The sequence below is a fragment of the Heliangelus exortis genome, chromosome W (genome assembly GCF_036169615.1).
Source record: "Heliangelus exortis chromosome W, bHelExo1.hap1, whole genome shotgun sequence".
Classification (NCBI taxonomy): Eukaryota; Metazoa; Chordata; class Aves; order Apodiformes; family Trochilidae; genus Heliangelus; species Heliangelus exortis.
In genome coordinates, this window is record NC_092453.1 from 13,684,110 (window position 1) to 13,701,873 (window position 17,764).

At 45.2% G+C, this 17,764-nt stretch overlaps 2 protein-coding genes across 4 annotated transcripts in view; one reads left to right on the forward strand and one right to left on the reverse strand.

The window, feature by feature from the left end:
- Nucleotides 1-2,183: 2,183 nt before the first annotated feature.
- Nucleotides 2,184-15,743, reverse strand: TXNL1 (thioredoxin like 1). Of its 2 annotated transcripts, XM_071729811.1 has the most exons (9): nucleotides 15,371-15,743; nucleotides 13,977-14,073; nucleotides 12,722-12,895; nucleotides 11,093-11,215; nucleotides 10,636-10,705; nucleotides 9,945-10,117; nucleotides 8,517-8,621; nucleotides 4,070-4,110; nucleotides 2,259-2,440 (listed from the first exon to the last, which is right to left on the reverse strand). In XM_071729811.1, the coding sequence occupies exons 1-9, from the start codon at nucleotides 15,466-15,468 to the stop codon at nucleotides 2,437-2,439; spliced, it is 885 nt and encodes a 294-aa protein (XP_071585912.1). In that variant the 5' UTR covers nucleotides 15,469-15,743; the 3' UTR covers nucleotides 2,259-2,436. The 2 variants fall into 2 exon arrangements, with proteins under 2 accessions (XP_071585911.1, XP_071585912.1); XM_071729810.1 differs by lacking the exon at nucleotides 4,070-4,110 and having other exon boundaries at nucleotides 2,184-2,440; nucleotides 15,371-15,611.
- Nucleotides 15,744-17,482: 1,739 nt separating this feature from the next.
- Nucleotides 17,483-17,764, forward strand: part of WDR7 (WD repeat domain 7) — an 82,118-nt gene continuing 81,836 nt past the window's right edge. The window contains exon 1 of one of the 2 annotated variants that reach the window (XM_071729809.1): nucleotides 17,483-17,665. The gene's annotated coding sequence lies outside the window, so the exon portion shown is untranslated. The remainder of the gene's footprint in view (nucleotides 17,666-17,764) is intronic. The other variant, XM_071729808.1, reaches the window with a different exon arrangement.

Here is a 17,764-nt window from a genome sequence, read left to right on the forward strand (position 1 = left end):
CAGAAGTTTGAATCTTATCAGAAGATAATCAAGCAGGAGTGGAGTTAATGCCAGCCAACACAGCTTTACAAAATATGACCTTATCATACCAACTAATTTATACACACATTTTTAGCAGGATTCCCAAGTCAGAAAGGTAATTTAGGTATTTATTTCTTCTACCCTGCTCAGCTTTCTGATAAAAAGCTGGCATTCTGACACCAGCACCCGTGTGAAGTACCTTCAAAAGCCAGTGCAGAAGTGCTTGGAACAGTCTTGCAGCCTCCTGCCTGGGAGGAGGTGGCACAGCTGGCCCAGATCAGCCCTGCTAAAGACAAACAAACACTCGTAACTTTTTTCTTTCTGTTAAATAAAACAAACTGTAACTCTTTCAGAAGTGGAGCTTGCTGCAGGCTAAGCTGTTAACCCCCTGAGCATTGGAAGGTTTCTCCTTTTATCACTTGGGACATCCCTTGTACAAAACAAGGCATTTTGAGCAGAATACCTAAAAAAATCCCACTAGTCCCAGCAGGGTGTTTCCCCCTCTGCAGGATTCACCTGCCCTGTTCACCCAGCAGCTTCCCAGGACAGCAGAGCTCACCCAAGGAAAAGGAGGAAAAAAAAAAAACCCAACCCATTTCTGGTTCTGCCCCTCCTCTGGATTTTATTCCCAAAGGAGCTCCTCAGCGCGGCTTTTCCCATGGAGAAGGAACCCCCAGAGCACCCTGCAGGGCACTGCCACCACTTACCCAGCACCACGACTTCACTTTTGGGATCTTTAGCTCCTCGTGCACCATCCTGCCCCCTTTTCCAGGAAGAGAAACGTGTGAGAGTTACCTCTGAACATTTATTTAGAGCTGTGTACACAGGATGGGTATGGAAGGGACACATGGTGCCACCAAGGAAGTCACAGAAGAATCTCATAAACAATATAAATATAAATGGGACTAATCTTGTACAGAGATGAGGATCACTGGGGTTATCAGATCTCTCAGGTATAAATATATGAGGTCAGCAATACTCAAGATGAGGCACTTAAACAATAACCCAAAAGGTAATTAGTGTACAAGATTATAGAGGAACAGTTACACATATTGCCCTGTCAGACTGAAAAGTGATTTATAATTCTATATACAGTGTGTTACACACCTTTCACCCTCCACACAAGCCAGAGACAGAGGAAGCCTCAAAGGAACCAAGTCACCACCACGTGCCAGTGAGCCAAAGAGGTGCCTCTCACAGAATGTTTTCCCAGACAATGCCCATTTTTCCATTTGGAGGAAATATCTGTGCTAACAGAAAGTTAACTTGGTATTAACATACAAATCTGCCAAGCCAGAAGAGAACCACCCCACTGTGTTCAAGGAAGGAATGCCAATTAGGACAGGATTTAAGCCTTAGTGGGATTTATGGTAATTAGAAATGTAACAAATTTAACTTTACAAAGAAATTAATTATGCCAATTAAAACACTTAGCAAGTTTTACTGGGAATTTATACAGTATTATATATACATGGTGCTGATCAATGCCCTATTTATTAAAATTACTTAGGGCACCCTTCCAAGGAAATGCACAAAAGTAGTATAGGAATTCCAATTAAGATGCAAAACCCTTACTTGCAATAAACATTTCCTTATCAAGATCCACAGAGGAAAAACACCCAATAAAAGAAATAAAGAACTCACAGTCAAGTGGAGTAACAAACATCTAAAAGCCCTTAACTGCACACATCTTGCTGGAGTCTGCCTGGGAAAGAAGGTCAATATTTTCTAATAATATTTTAAAAACCTCACTTTCAAAAGTCTGCAGGTTCTCAGGGCCACCCAGCTGGCACCAGCACACCACTTAGGACAGATCTGCACATTAATGGAAAGGTAACACAAAATATGCTTCCCCTCCTCTGCTTTTTCAGGGGGAGGAGAGGAAATGGAAATTTCCAAGACAGGTGGAGTTATTCCTACCCAAGAAGCACCCGTGCTTTGCAGGAACAAGGATCTGAGGTTCACTTGGTCTTGCAAGAAAGTAGCTTGGGTTTTATTTTCAGATGGCCTCCCAGGGCCACTTCTGTTTCACTTATATTTGACCTTTTAAACTCTCCCAACAAACACAAGCTACATTCTGTCTGCTGTTACTAAAGATAAGCCGTGGAGTTCTGAAGTTTAAAGGGAACAAAGGAAGAGCCACAGTTACTAGAATAACAAAATTAAATTTGGCAAAAGTAATGAATTTTATTTACAAATACATGTACGAGAATTACAACAGAAACACACTAGAGAAATTCTATCTCAACAAAAGCAATGATTTATTGGTAATGGCATTAAATGAAACAGATTGACAGTCTCTGGTTATGGTCAAGCAATTATCCAGGAGTTGTAGATAAAAGTGAAGATCTCTTTGATTGCAGTAAGGCCTTCCAGTGTCTCTTGCTTCCTAGTGGCTCTCTCCTTTTTTGCCAACTACCTGATAAGAGAAAAAACAGAAGCTGTGTTTAAACATGCTTGGCAGGGCTTTTTTGTTAAGTCTTAAACCAAACAAACTGGGCTTCCAAGTGAGGCAAAGCACTGGGGCATGCAGTGCTGCAGCTCTTGCAGAAGCTGTGCTTCCCTGGGGAAGGGACAGGGCTGCAAGACACTCCAGAAGCTTTGGCTTTAGTGCCCATAGAGACAGCAAAGCAGCAGCCTCAGCTGGAGAGGAGTTAGAGCACAGTCCTACAGAACAACAGAATGGAACACACTTCAAAATACATGTTATATACCAGGCATTCACCCCTAATACACTGTGTAAAACACTGCAGTGGGAAGAGAGCCACTGGGTGCTCAGTTCTGAGTCTGCTCATTGCCCTGAGCATCCTTGCTATGTCCCTCACCAGGGACACTGCCTTCCATTGCAGTTCCAACACACCAAGAAATCTGCAAGTCACCTGATTCTCAGCTACAGCCTTGTCAGAGCATTATTCCTTCCTGTCTCCTTCCCATCCAGAACCAGCTTACTGCTTCCCTTTCCCAAAAGGATCAGCAGTGCCACCAGCCCCTGGGGAGCTGCTTTGCCAGTCAGCAGCAAGTGCAGGAGTCAGGTCCCTGCAGAGGGGAAATCCAGCCCTTTCCCTAAGGTATCAACACAAAATCCTGGGAGCAGGAAACTCCCATTTTAGTCACCATTTCAGACATTTTAGTCACCTCTCTGAAAAGCCTGAGACATAATCCTAGTGCTCTTGCAGGGCCTTGAAAAAAAACAAAACCATCCATTTATAAGCCAAGCCAAAATAAAAAGAAAGTAAGTCTGAAAGTCAAAGACTTCAAACTGCAACTTGGGTGAGGCACCAATTCCCAAGTCACTTCCATCCAACTGGAAAGGTGCAGCCAGAGCTGCCATCAGCGGGGATTTGAAGATGTCACTGATGGAGCACCCAGACCTTCCCACTACTGCTTGTAATAATGAAAAGAAAGCAGTAAAACCTCTTCTGTATTCAACCAGTTGAGTGACAGTAAGATCCAGATAGCCAACAGTGACTTATAGAACTAGGGGGAAAAAGGAAAACAAAAAAAAACAAACCCCAAAGCACCCAGCACCCCAACCCAGGGAACTCTCTGGACCCACTCAGTCTTCTTCCTGATCTTTCCCCTATTTGCGTTTTTCTCAGCCTTCAAGGAGGAGAATTTTTCATTATCCAGCTGCTTTTGGTCAGCTAAGTTATCACCACCACACAGCAATTGAGACCTACTGATGAAAAGCACTTCTAAAGACCATTTTCACCTCCAAGGAACCCCTGACCAGGAGAATTTACCAAGCTGCAATTTCGTGCTTGGTAATGCTTAAGGTCAGGAAAGTTCCAATTAGACAACATGAGTAAAGAAAAAATTAACCAGAAGCCCAATTACTTGCATTAATATCCAATTAATCAAGTTTTAAAAAAGTTAAACTTGTCAAGAGCAATATTTATTCTTTGTGTTTCCAAAGCACCAAACTGTGTTCACACACAGATTAAGCAAAAAGAAAAAAAAAAAAAAGAAAAAGAAAAAAAAACACAATTAAAAGATTAAAGATTAGATGTTAGCAAGTGTGGAACATCAGTGAGAAATATTGCTATACCAGTCTGAGGCAGAAATGGACAACTCGCCCATGTGTATTATCTGTGAAAATCAATCACACTGATATGGATAATTATCATCACAGGCCAAAAAAACCCAGTTTCTGACCATCCCACTCCACCTTGCCAAAAGCAAACGGGCTCTTTAAACTTCAACCAAACAACTGTCATCATTCTCTTCCCAGAAGCAGATGAAGTTTCCTTCCTTTTACAGAAAAAACTGCCATCTAGTGCCTTCTGCAGCAGTGGTTACACACAGCCTGTAATTCCCACACAAAAGGGGACAGTTTTGGAGCTGGCTTTTCTTCAAACCTTTGGCTCTTTCCCAAGCATCAGCCCAGAGCCTGGCAGTGACCAACACACAGCAGCCAACTCCAGGGCTCATTATCCAGAGGAGGACTGGAAAACTTTCTCACTGAACCTTCTGGAGGAGAGTTGGCTTTGTTTTTGTTTTTTTTTTTTAAAGATATATTCAGAGGTCACACAAGTAAAATCAGTGTGATGCTGTTGGAGAACCTGATGAGGCCACCCATGGACAGACACTCACCTGAGCCCAGTGCCACAGGAGGGACAATAAAAAGTTTGCAGCCCCTTCTGGCTTGCCTACTGCTTGCTGCCAGGTCACAACAAGGAAGGACAGAGCTCCACCAGGATTTAAAATACTAAGGTTTTAGTAGAGCATTCACGGGCTGCATCTCAAACAGCTTCACAAAATTCAGCAGAGGCTGAAAACTGAGTTGCAGGAAGTGACCTGGAGGATCACAGCATGGTGTGCCTCTAAAACAGGGAGTTCTGTGGGGCAGAAATTTGTTAAACTGAAAAGTAAAGAGAAGTGTTTAAGGTAAGATGAGCTGATGAGTCAGAAGGTAGAGAAGACTGTTCATGATGGGAGGAGGTGACTCTTGCATCAGTGCTGAGATTGTGGAAAGGGTGAAAGAGGTGCTGGGTGAGCAGAGGGAGCAAGGAAGGCAGCAGTGCAAGAGCACTTCAGCCTTAGTGTTATTTTTTTAATTCTTCTGCCTTTTTAGTTCTTTAGAAATAGAAAGTTAGGCTGAAAACCAAACAAAATGTTACAAGGATAAAAAAGCAGCAGCTTTTTTGCACGTAAACAGCTCTGAGGAGAAAGCAAGCCTTCATTCCAGAGGGGACAAAAAAACCCCAAACCTGCCAATGCTCATCTGTGCTCCCACCTCAAAACTGAGCAGAGGTGTTTTATTCATGAATACCAGAAATAAGCAAGAACTACACTGGACATCAACTGCTGCTCTTGCCAAAACAAAAAGCATGTTTACAGCTTCACCATAAGACTCACTGGAACCTACTTAACTAATCCAGTCAATAAATTCTGTGGAAACCAGAACTCACACCTTTAGCTGCCTGCCCAGCAAGGCAGTCCAGCTGAGCACCTACAGCAAATCTCAAATGCAACCTATTACCAGTGCAGTCTGCAGGGCCAGATAGTTACACCTTACATCTTTCTTGTGTGGCCAAGAAACTTCTCTGTCATTCTGAAGACTTCTCCCAAGAGGATAAAAAAAAAAAAAATCAAGTTGTGTAAGAAGCAGGATACACACAATATATTAACATAAGTTTGGAAGCAGCTTTCCTAACTTCACTCTCCCAGTCCAGCAATACCAACTACATGTAACAAAATGAGACATTTTAGTCCAGCAAGACAAATAAACCAGGACCAACCTCCAGAGGGAGGTGGCAGAGCCCCCACAGCTGGAGATTTTTCAAGATGGGATTGGCCAAGGTGCTGGATAATCTCCTTTAGGCTTTCTTTCCCATGAAAGCTGGGGCCAGGTGAGCTTCTGAGGTCCCTTCCAAGCTGGGCTGTCCCAGGACTCTATGTATGTCCAATAAAAAGTCACCAATAAAGGTCTGACTTAACTACACCTGGGGACTTATGGGGTTTTTTTCAGAGCAGATGTATTTTAGCTTTGTGTCTGACAGTATAATTAATGGAAACCATGCCTCATTTATATTAAATTCATGAACTGACTCCCTGATCAAGAAGGAGACTCTTCCTGCAGCAGAGTTGGCATTAGCAGAGCACTACAGAAGCAAATAGGAGTCTGAAGGACATGGGAGCTGCAATTATGCACTCGAGTGCTGAGCAGGAAGCTGCATTCAGATCCCACCTCACTTGGGAAGCAAAACGAATCAGCCTGATCCTTAGCAGGAGCTGTTCAAACCAGGGTTGGTTTTTTTCCACTTTGGCACTTAATGTGCACACAATCAAGTGAGCAGCAATGTGATCCACCACAGAAACAGGACTGGAATCACATTCGTGTCCACAGCTTCATCCAAGCCCTTCAAATAAGATATTTAACAAGTTTCTTACAAACACTTCTCAAACTCAAGGAGAAAAAGCATCTCCCCATCTTGTTAATCATTGCAATACTATTTCTACGTAATTAGCAGAGAAATATGAACAGTGGAGACAGACTGAGATGAGGCAGTGAGACAGATGAAAGCAGTGAAGAGCAGTGTGGGTAACTACTCAAGGAGATAAAAGGGAAAATAAGGTTTCCCAGCAAATCTACAAGCCTAAAAATAATTAATGCCCAACGCTATATTAAGGTTTCAGAGCTGGCAGGATCACTGGGAGAGAGGAAACCCAAGTTAAAATTCCTGCAGCTCTGCCAGACTGCCAATCCCATTTGTTACCAAAAAATATTTTAACAGCCTGATATGAAACCACCACGTTCAGGAAGCTAAACAGGAATACTGCAGCCAGTGCTGAGCAGCTGAGGTGGGACAGGCTTAGCCACTTCCTAGCCCTGCACTGCCTGATTCCAGGTTGTTCCACCCAGCTCCTGGGGGCACACACAGCCCTGCACCCCTCCCACCCCAACACAAAGCTCACTGCAGACCTGAAGGACACCAAAACTTCACTTTCCAGCATCCCCACTGCCTCTAGATCTGATCCCTGGGGATCTGTACCCACCCCAGGGGGAGGGCTGAGCCCCCAAAGCCTCCCACTGCTCTGAATGCCTCCAGAGGGCTCTGTGAGGGCACCTGGGAATCAGCAGCCAAGCAACTAAAATGCTGCAGGAAACTCATGTTGTGCAGGCTCAGCACTGGTCTCAAACCTACAGAACATTTTACAAAAAAATACAGAAACCTGAATTGCCTTACTAAGTGCTTGACCCCATTCGTGACTATCAATTAAAAAAAAATAAAATAAAATTAACCTGGTCAGGTTTAAAGAGGGTACGTGTGGGAAAGAAGAAATCAAAACTACTTTACAGGGAACTGGAAGGGAGACAGAGGTGAAATCCTGAGCCAGAGTCCCTGCCCCCTCAGAACAGTGCCAGAAAGTGCTGCAGATGAACCATGTTCAAAGAGCACTTGCACAACTCTTTGCAGGGGCTGCAAGTACAGGCAAAAAAGCTGAATTAAAAAATGTAAGCAGGCTGTGAATTAATTAGTGTATTTCTAGTTTTGAGATAATTGGAAGGGCTATATTAGGAAGGTCTAAAATTGATATCAAGTTAATTTTAGCACATTAGAGCAACTTTCTCGATTACTTGGTTTCATTGAAAAGTGGCAAAAACTGTTAAGCTTCTGTTTATTTACATAATTACCTGCAATTAAGTAATAAGATTAAGTATTATACATAGAAGTTAAGATCAAGTTTTGATGTTAAAACTTCCAAGTATGTGACATGTTGGTTAGTGTTTTTAACCTTCTGAAGTTACAGGTTATTTGTATAAAGAATTCTGTGGTGCTTTCAATATTTCAGGTCACCTACCTAGGTGTCCTTTTTCCAAAGGCTACTAAGTTTTAAAGCAGCTTACTTTGAAGAGAGTTATTACATTGTGAAGAAGTTGTAAGTAGCTTTGAAATTTTGATCCTCTCAAACCCATTTCACAGTCTCAAAAAATCCCAAAAAATTAAGATTTGAGAGTGCCTCACCATTCAGCACTGGGTGTGTCTAAAGGCAAACTGAAACAAGTTGTTTGCTTCTTTATTTCCTCTTTAAAGATCAGAGATGTTTAATGTAACAGACACCTTGTGACTAAATATTTTTCAGATCTCAAGCTTATCACCCTGCCAATAAAATCCTTCAAAGCAGAAGTCACAAGGAATCTGTTTAATCTGCACGTGCAATTGCTTCTCTACTTCCTGCACACCACCAGAAAGCAAGTTTCAAATCAAGACACAAATCTCACAGCTGTTAAAATTAAATGTTTTCTATAGTGTATATAACTTGACAGTCCCTCAGGTTTCTGTTCTTTCCAGTTATTTTTACAAAGCTGATGAACAAAAACGTGTAAGCAGGACCAAAGATCTCTAAGATAAAGCTATACATTTTCTTTTGGATGCCAAAACTATAACAAGTTGTAGAGCTGTAGTAACAAGCAAGGGTATTTGTCCCATCAGCCCTGTCTTGAGTAGGTTTAAAACATTCTGAAGTGTTTTTTAAGCAGGAGGACTCACTCGTTTGAAGTCATTCATATTTGTTGCTTGGACTGGAGTTCCAATAAACGTGAAGTATGTGATTCTTGTTGTCTCCTCATCACCATGATTGGATTGGACAAACAACTGAAGAAAAAAAAGCCCAGACACAACAGTTAAGGTAAGCTGCCCATCCCTGAGCTAACACAAAAATGTTAAGTCCTAACCAAATCAACACCTTTGCCCATCACAAAGGCCTCTGGAACCTCCAGAGAAAATGCTCTCCTCTATTTTTAGATAATGATTATACAGAACACTATTAATTTCCTGAAGCAGGATCTAAGGAGTGACAGTTCACTACTCACTGGAATCTGACTTTGAAATAAAGATACCAATTCACCTATGCTTGCTGAGGTCCCTAACACCACTCGTGTGCAGTTTACTACTACAGATGACACTTTTGTGTTTCACAGCATGAATACTAATCTATAAACTTGTTTTAAGGTTTCAAACAAACTTGTCAGCACAGCTTTGTAGAATATAATCCTGTGCAACCAATCTTGGGCAAGACAAAGCTGGTAGCAAGGGTAACTCCACAGAAATTACAAATGAAAAGGAGTTATTTAGGTTTGCCCTCCATGAAATTTAAATTAAATCTTACTAAAACATCACTAAACATGAACATAGCTCACTAATGTAGAATGCAGTCCAAAACCAGTCATTTGGAAATTCACCAGAAACCTTTCTACAGAAGAAAAAGTGTGATGAAAAGACTGAGGGTGGATCCAACAACCTGGAGTTGTGCAGCTCATAACAAACTGGTGTTTTCTGTGGCCAGGCCACTAGAACACAGTTTAATTCAATCAACTCCAGTCCATACATTTGCAAATGAGTAATTCAGGCCATGAAAAGCATTTCCACAGATAAGAATTCAAGGTACTGAAGGAATCAGGGCTGAGCAGTACCAGGATAAAGCACTTCCAGCACCCAGCCAGTCACTGCACACACTGCACTGCAACCCATGATGTTAAATGGAAAAGTAGGAACTGCACCTGCATTTCATTGTGAAAAACTCTATGTGAACTCTGTGGAAAGTCTCTTACAGCAAGAGTGTTAGAGAGCTCATTAAGAGACAAAGGAGCTTTGATTACAGCATTTAAAAGCCCTCACAGAGAGCAGGTACTGAGTTTAAAGACACTTTAATTTCTGCACTCCTATTGCTGAGGAACTGGATTCCTTCTCTCCTCAACTCCTCAGATGAAGGAAGTGAAATGTAGAGGTGAAACAAACCCCACACCTCATAGGAGGCCAGCAGAGACACTGCATGCACGTGGCCTGGGCTCACCTTGAATTCCTGACCTGCTTTTTGCTAAAACATGCAGTGTGCAATGGGCAGAGAAAAAGCACAAAGCCCTGCAATGAAACCAACATGCAGAGTGCTTTAAAGCCCAGGAGAGAAGCTTTACTTACAGTTACACTGTTAACATTCTGAAACTTGACATAACGAAGCTGGACAATACCATCCTCTTTTATATCATCTGGGGTCAGCTCCAGGGCTTGGGTTGGCTCACTCCTTTCTGCCTCTTCAAAATCCATGGAGCGGGGGAGGTTGATGAAGATTTTTATGTACTTTGGACCTTGCCCTGTGTTAAAAACATATCCTGTTGTTTAAACACATTTTCCAAATGCTGCTTGGGAAGGCCCTGCTTATCACAGGCTCCAGACAGCACTCAAGGAAAACAGCAGCTTCGGGAGTTCTGCTCTCTTATCTGACAATCCTACTCACCAGCCTGGACACAGAGGGACACCCAAAGCTGCACTGCTTGCCAACATGTCAGAGGCAGAATTGCACAGAAAAAAAATAATCCAATGAAAAGCCTAAAAATAATAGTTTTGCTGTGTCCCATCACACCTGAACACTTTATGTAATTTTTGTATTATAACTGAGCTACCATAAAAACTAAGCTAAACCTTTAAGTGGCTCTCACGAGGTCAGTGAAAAATAAGTGAAGTAATTTGTTATGTAATTCATTTACAACAAATTACTGAAGCTGCTGGGGGACTCCCCTCCCTGGACAACAGTGTCATCTTCAGAAACTCCAGCTAAACAAGGGCAAAGGTTTGGCTTCACAAAATACGAATAAACAGACACTTCACTCACCATTATCTGGCCCCTGAAGTTTCATAGAATAAAGCTTGACAGGTTGACTAAAAGCTACAGTAATAAGCAGCTGTGGGGAAAAAAAAAAGTTGCTGTTAAACACTGTTTTCTACATGCTTAAAAACAAACACAGCACAATAATTAACTAGAAATAAGTCTGAGCTTTGGAATAAAATGAAGTGCTTATCTTCTCTATATTCCACACATGCACTAGTCTGTCACTTTAAAGGATCAGCAAATGCTACACCACGTGGATTTTTTTCCATAGACATAAAAGGGATGTGAAACTAGAAATGCTGCTACAACCCTTGTATACTAATGTCACTTACATCCTACTACCACATCCACCCCTCCTTACTTGTACTACCAGAACAACACAAAGCAGACGTGCTCCTTAAGAACTGCTTGCTGAAAAAAATCACTGAAAACACATCTGCCTTCAGGGTATCTGCTGTACCTGCTCATCACAGTCTGATTCCAGGTAGGTGGAGTCTTTCCGTAAGCAGTTATCAAACCCGTGCTCGTCGCTCTCGTTCAGACACTCACAGCCAGCTTTATTGATAAAGGGCATTAAATCCATCTGAAAGGAACAGCAACACCACTGCTGAGTGCAGGACAAGTGTGCCACAAACTCACCTGGGATTTGTCAGCCTCGGAATGAATGAAATTCCCCATTCAACAGATTAAAAAGAACAAGACACGCAGAAAACCTCGGGGGTTTATATCAAAGGAGGTGACAAACAAAAGCTACGAGCACTACAGTACTGGGATGTATCCTCTTCAAAACTTAACAACATTTCTCCCCTCCGTGCCAAATCCTGCAGCCCTGGAACACGTGCTTGCCCTTTTGAGAGTAAGAAACTGGGCACAGAAAGAATTTTCAGGTAGACTTTTGATAAACAAGACTAGAGCGTTGTAAGGCACACCACGACACAGACAAACTGGCAGACTGGAGCCATGATCAGCATCATGGGGGAAAAAAAAACCCAAAACCAACCAGAAATGGACCTCCCAAAAAATATTCTTTAAATTGCAGAACACATGTATAAAAACTAACTTAACCCAGCAGACCTGAACTTGCTACTTGAGTGATTTTCAGTGTTCTGGGCTCCAAAGCTAACAAGCTGAACCTTTGCCTTTTGGTATTCCCATAGTTCCTCAGAGGATTCATGCAGTAATTATAAATGTGAGCATTCACATTGAAAGGGAAGTGCAACACGGGCTGTGGAACAGTTAGCAAGCAGCTGAACTGAAAGAAATTCAAGTGCCCTGTGCCCTGGCAGTTTGCTTAAATGAAAACTACTCCTCTGGATGAGCTGCATGCTTACGTTTGCCTCGTAGGATATAGCTAGCTATGAATTGAAAATATATAGCCTCCAATAAACCCAATCTTGCCTTTAACAACACAATCTTGGGTTCTGCAGGTTTATTTAATCTAACACACTAAATTTAACATACTAGATTTGCTAATGCAAAGGAAGGTGCAGACTCCAGCTATGGAGGTGCAATGCAATACAGCCCATAGCTGTGTTCATCCTGCTGGCAGAACAGAACCTCCCTTAAGGAGTACACCAAGGACTGCCTGGAGAATCTCTCCTAAAACAGCAGCTCCAGGAGAATGTTTTGTCAGATTAGAGTTCTCATTTACATGTGTGTGTTAGTGCAGCTGCCAGACAGGCTGCCTGGAGGTAACCTGAAAACACATTGTTATGTCTTTTCCCAGAGACATTTTTTTTACACTTAAAAAAAAACATTTTTGGAGGACAGATTGGGAAAGGGAAAGCAACAGAAGATGCAGCTGCAGCAAGAAGCTCATGACAAAACAAAGTCCATTGTTTTAACAACTATGGGCTAGGGATAGAGATTCTACTTAAAACAGTTACGACTGTATAACCACACTTAATAAATAACTATGTTAATTTTTGAAATTTGTCTGAAAAAGAAAACCCAGGCAAGTGATCTTCTCAAAGCCATGGGAAACTTTCACCTTTGCTTTAAGTAATATTATTCCATGAGTCACAGGAGGCTTGGAAAGCAACAGATAACTTTTAAACATTCAAGTAAACATTAAAGAAGAGATGCATACATATCCTTTTGGGATATCTGTATCTTCACTGTTCCCAGGATCATTCTCCAGGTGCTGTTTGATTTTCTCTTCTAAACCCACAGCATCTGCTCCTTGATATTGGTCGATTCGCACTTTGTTTCGGAAAAACAGAAATGTTGGTGTTGCTGAGATATTATTGGTAGCAGCTGTTCCCTGGAACACACACATCAGTTACAAGTGTTACCTAACAGAGTGTTACCCGCAGTAGACAGAAACATCGCCTTGTTTCACCTAGGCAAGAATGCACAGGCTAGACATTAATCAACATGCATCACCTCAAACATAACAAACAGTATTTGTTGTTTCATAAACAGCTTTAACACAGACAAGGATTTTAAAGTCATTTATATTCTTCAGATCCTCCTAAACCTTTAACAGATTAGGGCATTCTTTGAATGGGCCTCACATTGTCTAAAGGTTTGTTGGCACACCATAAAAATCATACCACTCACTTGGCTCTAGGAACTGGAGGATGCCTTAATTTAACACTTTATTTTACAAGTTCCTTCCCCCTCCCAAGCCACGTTCCTGCACACCAAGCAACTGAAATCTGCTTCAATAGAAAGTAAATTGCATTTGATTTCTACCTGCATTCAGACGTGTTCTGCATCCACAGCAGTTTTTGCAGAACTTTCCACAATTTAGTGTCACTTAGAAACGTTGTTACCACATTTATGTTCATCTCATTACAATTTGTAGTAATTCGAGGCACTTCATTTCAACATAACATTGTTACATTTCGTTAACGACCCTTAAGTCAATCAATAGCTCATTTGCAACACTGTTGTCTGTTAAAAAACAGTGGAGTAGCACTTGAGAGGAATCTAGCCCCGCTAATTATATCAGCGCATTGCATTTTTCATTTTGCTCAATAATTATGCCAATACTCGCTTGGCAAGACTTATTCTTTTCAGTTCATGGTGGTGCTATCTGCTACATCTAATGGTGTTACCTAACAAGTACAAGCAGCAGGGACTGCTAAGCTGCACACTGCCTAGATGCAAGACATGACAGTGATAACTGCAAGAATACTTTTTGAAATAAAAGTGTTGTTTGTTCACATCTTTGTGCATAACCTAATTCTAGAGAAACTCACAACGCAGACGTTTGTGGCTGAACAAATGTGTCAATAGCCACAGGATACTCCCCCCCATGCTGTCTGAACAGTTTTTCTGCAGGTTTTCCATTAGTGAGTTTCTCTCTTAATGCTGAAAATATGTTTTTGAATACCAACCTGGCACTGATGTACATCTACTTCCAAAAAAGTAGCCTGGGGGTATTTATTACTCAGAGCATTGAAAGCTGGAGCTATCCTTAAACAAGGGCCACATCTGTGAACAAAAAAAATAAAAAAATAAAAATACACTGTCCGTTAACTCAATCTTTTTCTGGGGAAAAAAAAGAAAAGTCTGCCCCACATAGAATTGGTACATTCAAGTTCTTACAGATATCCTTGATAGGTGTAAAAATAACCTTCCTACCTGGCTGACAGATGGCAAGCAATCCTGGTGATACAATTAAGACTGACATTTAGAAACACATCATGAAGTGTTAATTCCCACTTCCTCAGACAGTTTCGCTGCCACGTGATTTGTGTCACCTATTAATTGATACAAACTTATTTGCCACCTAATGCATTTAGCTCTGGGATCTTTCACTGCAAGCCAAAGTCCTGCTAACTAAAGAGACAGCCTAGCAGAAAACTAGTCCTAGCACTCCATGTTACCTCCTGTAAAGCCTCTACATAGGGCTTGAAATATTTAACAGTAACGATGCACCAAGCTGTCAGAGGGAATCACAACATCCCTACTGTGTCCAGCCCCACTAACTACACCTGTAACCAGTTACTACCATACTTAACCAGAACAGAGCCGACTTCTGCTGATCCAACTGAAACACCTTGGTTGAAAATGTGGATTTATTCATTATTATACCTTTGCATTATTATACCTTATACCTTGCAATACACATGAAGCATGCTGGCACAGACATCCCTGCAAAAGGAACATTCCCCTAACTCAGTTTGCTGGGAAAGAGGTCATTAAACAGCAAAACCCTATAAAAAAAAAAAAACCCTGGGAAGCCCTGCAGCAGGCAGGCAGGGTCCTGGCAGGGTGCAGCCCGGGGCAGAGCTCCCACATCAGCACCGCTGGGACCTCCGCAGCCGCCTCTCCACCAGCACAGCTTCCCCGGCAGCACTCGGCCGGATTCTTGCAAGCCCCGAGCACCGGAGCGAGCATTTAAATACGGGGGAAAAGAGTAAAAAAGAGGACGGGCAGTAACAGCCGGGAGCAGCACAACAACGAGGAGCACTCTGGGCCCAGAACCCCCGAACCCTGTCCGGGTTCCTTAACTCCCCGGACCGAGACTGCCTCTCGGCACCACTTGTAAAACCTTGTGTCGCTCCCAAAGAAACACCGGGACACTCTCCCGGACCTTCTCCCGCTCCCGGGAGCTTCCTCAAGCCCCAGAGCGGGGCGGGAGCGGCTGACGGGGCCGGGGCCAGGCCCGGCTGCTTAGCGAAGGGCCCCGGGGCAGGGGCGGTGTGGCGGCTGCCGCCCCGGGGCTGCAGTGACCGGGAGAAGCGCCCCGGGAGCCCCTATCCCCCCCCCTCACTCACTCACTTACCCCCGCATGGTGAACTTCACCACCGCCAGGCGGGAACCGGCAGCGCTGAGCTCGGGCTGGAACTCGGTGTCGTTGGCGATCACCTTCACGCCCACCATCCTCGGCGGGGAAGGGAGGGGAGGGGACGAGAGCGGCGGCGGCGGCGGCTGCCGTGTCCCGCACAGAGGGGCTGCAGGAGCGGTACCGGCCTGGCTATCTGCAGCGTCACGGCGGGAAGAGGCCGCCCGGCATGCACCGCTCGGCTCAGGGCGCAGGCGCCGCCGCCACGCCGCTACCGGCCCCGGGGCGGCGGCACCGACATCTTGGGGCGGGGCGTGAGGCCGCCCGCAGCCGCCATCCTGAGACAGGGCAGGGAGCGAGCGCGGCGGCCGTTGTGACAGAGGGAGGCGTGGGGAGATGAGGGGGGCCGGGAGCCATCTTGGGTGAGGGCAGGAGGAGGGAGGCGGCCGTTGCACCGCTGTAGCGCGGCCGCGGGTCCTGCCGGTGGGCAACGTTGGAGCACGGCGGCCGGGAGCAGCTAAGGAGCATGGCTGAGCTGTCACGGGAGCTGGAGGCCGTCCCCGTTACGGGAACGAGGAGCCTCACGGTGTCCGCGGAGCTGCTTTGGCCGGAAGAGCTTCTAGAAATGTAGGAATTTAAAACGCGATGTGTTTTCTTCTGTTAGCAAGAGGTGAAGCAGAGCAGAGGAGGTGTTGCGGTGCGCTGGGGCCCCGCACAGGCACAGCCAAGCAGCTCGCTGGGCTGCCCAGGTGAAGCTGTGTAATGCTCAGTGTTTAAAGTAACGCCATGGGCACCTTTCACATTTTTTATTAGCGCATTGTTTTAAGAAAACTCAGTGCTTCCCGTAACCCCCAGAACACCCTGGAGCCTTTTGTAGCAGCTAGTTTAAACGTGAGAGAGAGGTTAAAGTGAAACAAAACACCTTCTCTGGTTATAATGCCGCATAAAATTGATCAGCTTCAGGAATTCCTTATTGTAGGACAACTGGAGCAACTCCGTTTTCCCATCTGAAAAGCATTAAATCATTCCCATGCTAACTGGGCTGCTGCTGGGGACAGGCATCTGTCACCTGCACCTCTCACAGGGTGGGGAAAAACACTCAATTACCATGAGAATCAACACTTGTGACTGTTGTGTCACTTATCCCAAGTATCCACAAATACACACGGTAACACAGTCGCAATCATCATAAACACATTCAGTAGCCGTCCGGACGTCCTCAGGTGGCCCATTGAGAGCGAGTTCAGCTCTTGTAAATTTCAGCCTCCAAGGCAGGAGTTCCCTCAAAATGCGGTCACTTAAAAATCGTTCTGGATTTGTCACTATTTTCGTGACATAGCGGGTATGACACTTTAGCAGAAACTACACGCTGCGTTCTTCCAGTTGTCTGACACTATGGTTTTTTATAAAGCAAAATGATAGCGACTGAAAAAAGTAGAAGGTGTAAAAAGCTCAGAAGCATTACGGGGGGAGGAGGAAGGGAAATACCGAAGGGTCAGGGAAGTGCTCGTATTAGCCACGTTCCCGGATAAACTAGGGAAAAACAGAAATTAAACCCAGAACGTTCTGCAACCCTTTTTGCAGCGTCATTGCTGACCCACGCACCGCATCCACCCCGCAGACGCTTCATGCACCAATTTCACGCCCCGCAGGCGGCAGGGTCAGCATTTTCACCCTCAGAAGCAGCCGCATTTCCGCGGTACCGGTTCCGACCCGCAGTCACTGCTAAATACGGGTTACTGATAACACCTCTCCCCCAGCTGTGCCCCGAGAGGCGGGACCGGGGACGACTTTTCCCCCACCGGGCCGGACCCTCCAGCCCCGCCCAGTCCAGCTTTCCGCAGCCCGGGCACCCCCCGCCAGTGTCCCCCGCTCCCTCTCCCTCCCGCATCCCGGGCATCTTCCCGCCAAGTGCCTCCCTCTCCCTCCCGCACCCCGGGCACCTCCCGCCAGGTGCCCCCCCCCTCCCTCCCGCTAAGTGCCACCCCCCATCCCGCGCACCTCCCGCCTGTCCTCCCCCCTTTCCTCCTGCACCCCGGGCACCTCCGGCCGGTTCCCCCCCCGTCCCTCCCGGGCACCCCCGCCTCCCGCTGCCGACGCACCGCCCGGTTTCCATGGCGACGCGGCCGGCTCTGCCTGCCGTCAGTCGCGGCGGCCGGGGGCTTTGCGACAGCGGCGGCGGGAGTCACGGCAGCGGGCGGCGTGTCAGCTGCTGAGCGCACCGGAGACACAGGGAGGGGCGGGCGGAGGGGGCGAGGCGCCCGGGGACCCTCCCCACAGCCCCGCCGGCACCAGGTGAGCCCCTGCCGGTACCAGGTGAGCCCCCGCCGGTACCCTCCGCCCCGCGGCGGGAACCCCGGGGGTCTCGCCGGCAGCCCCCGCGCCGCCCCGGCT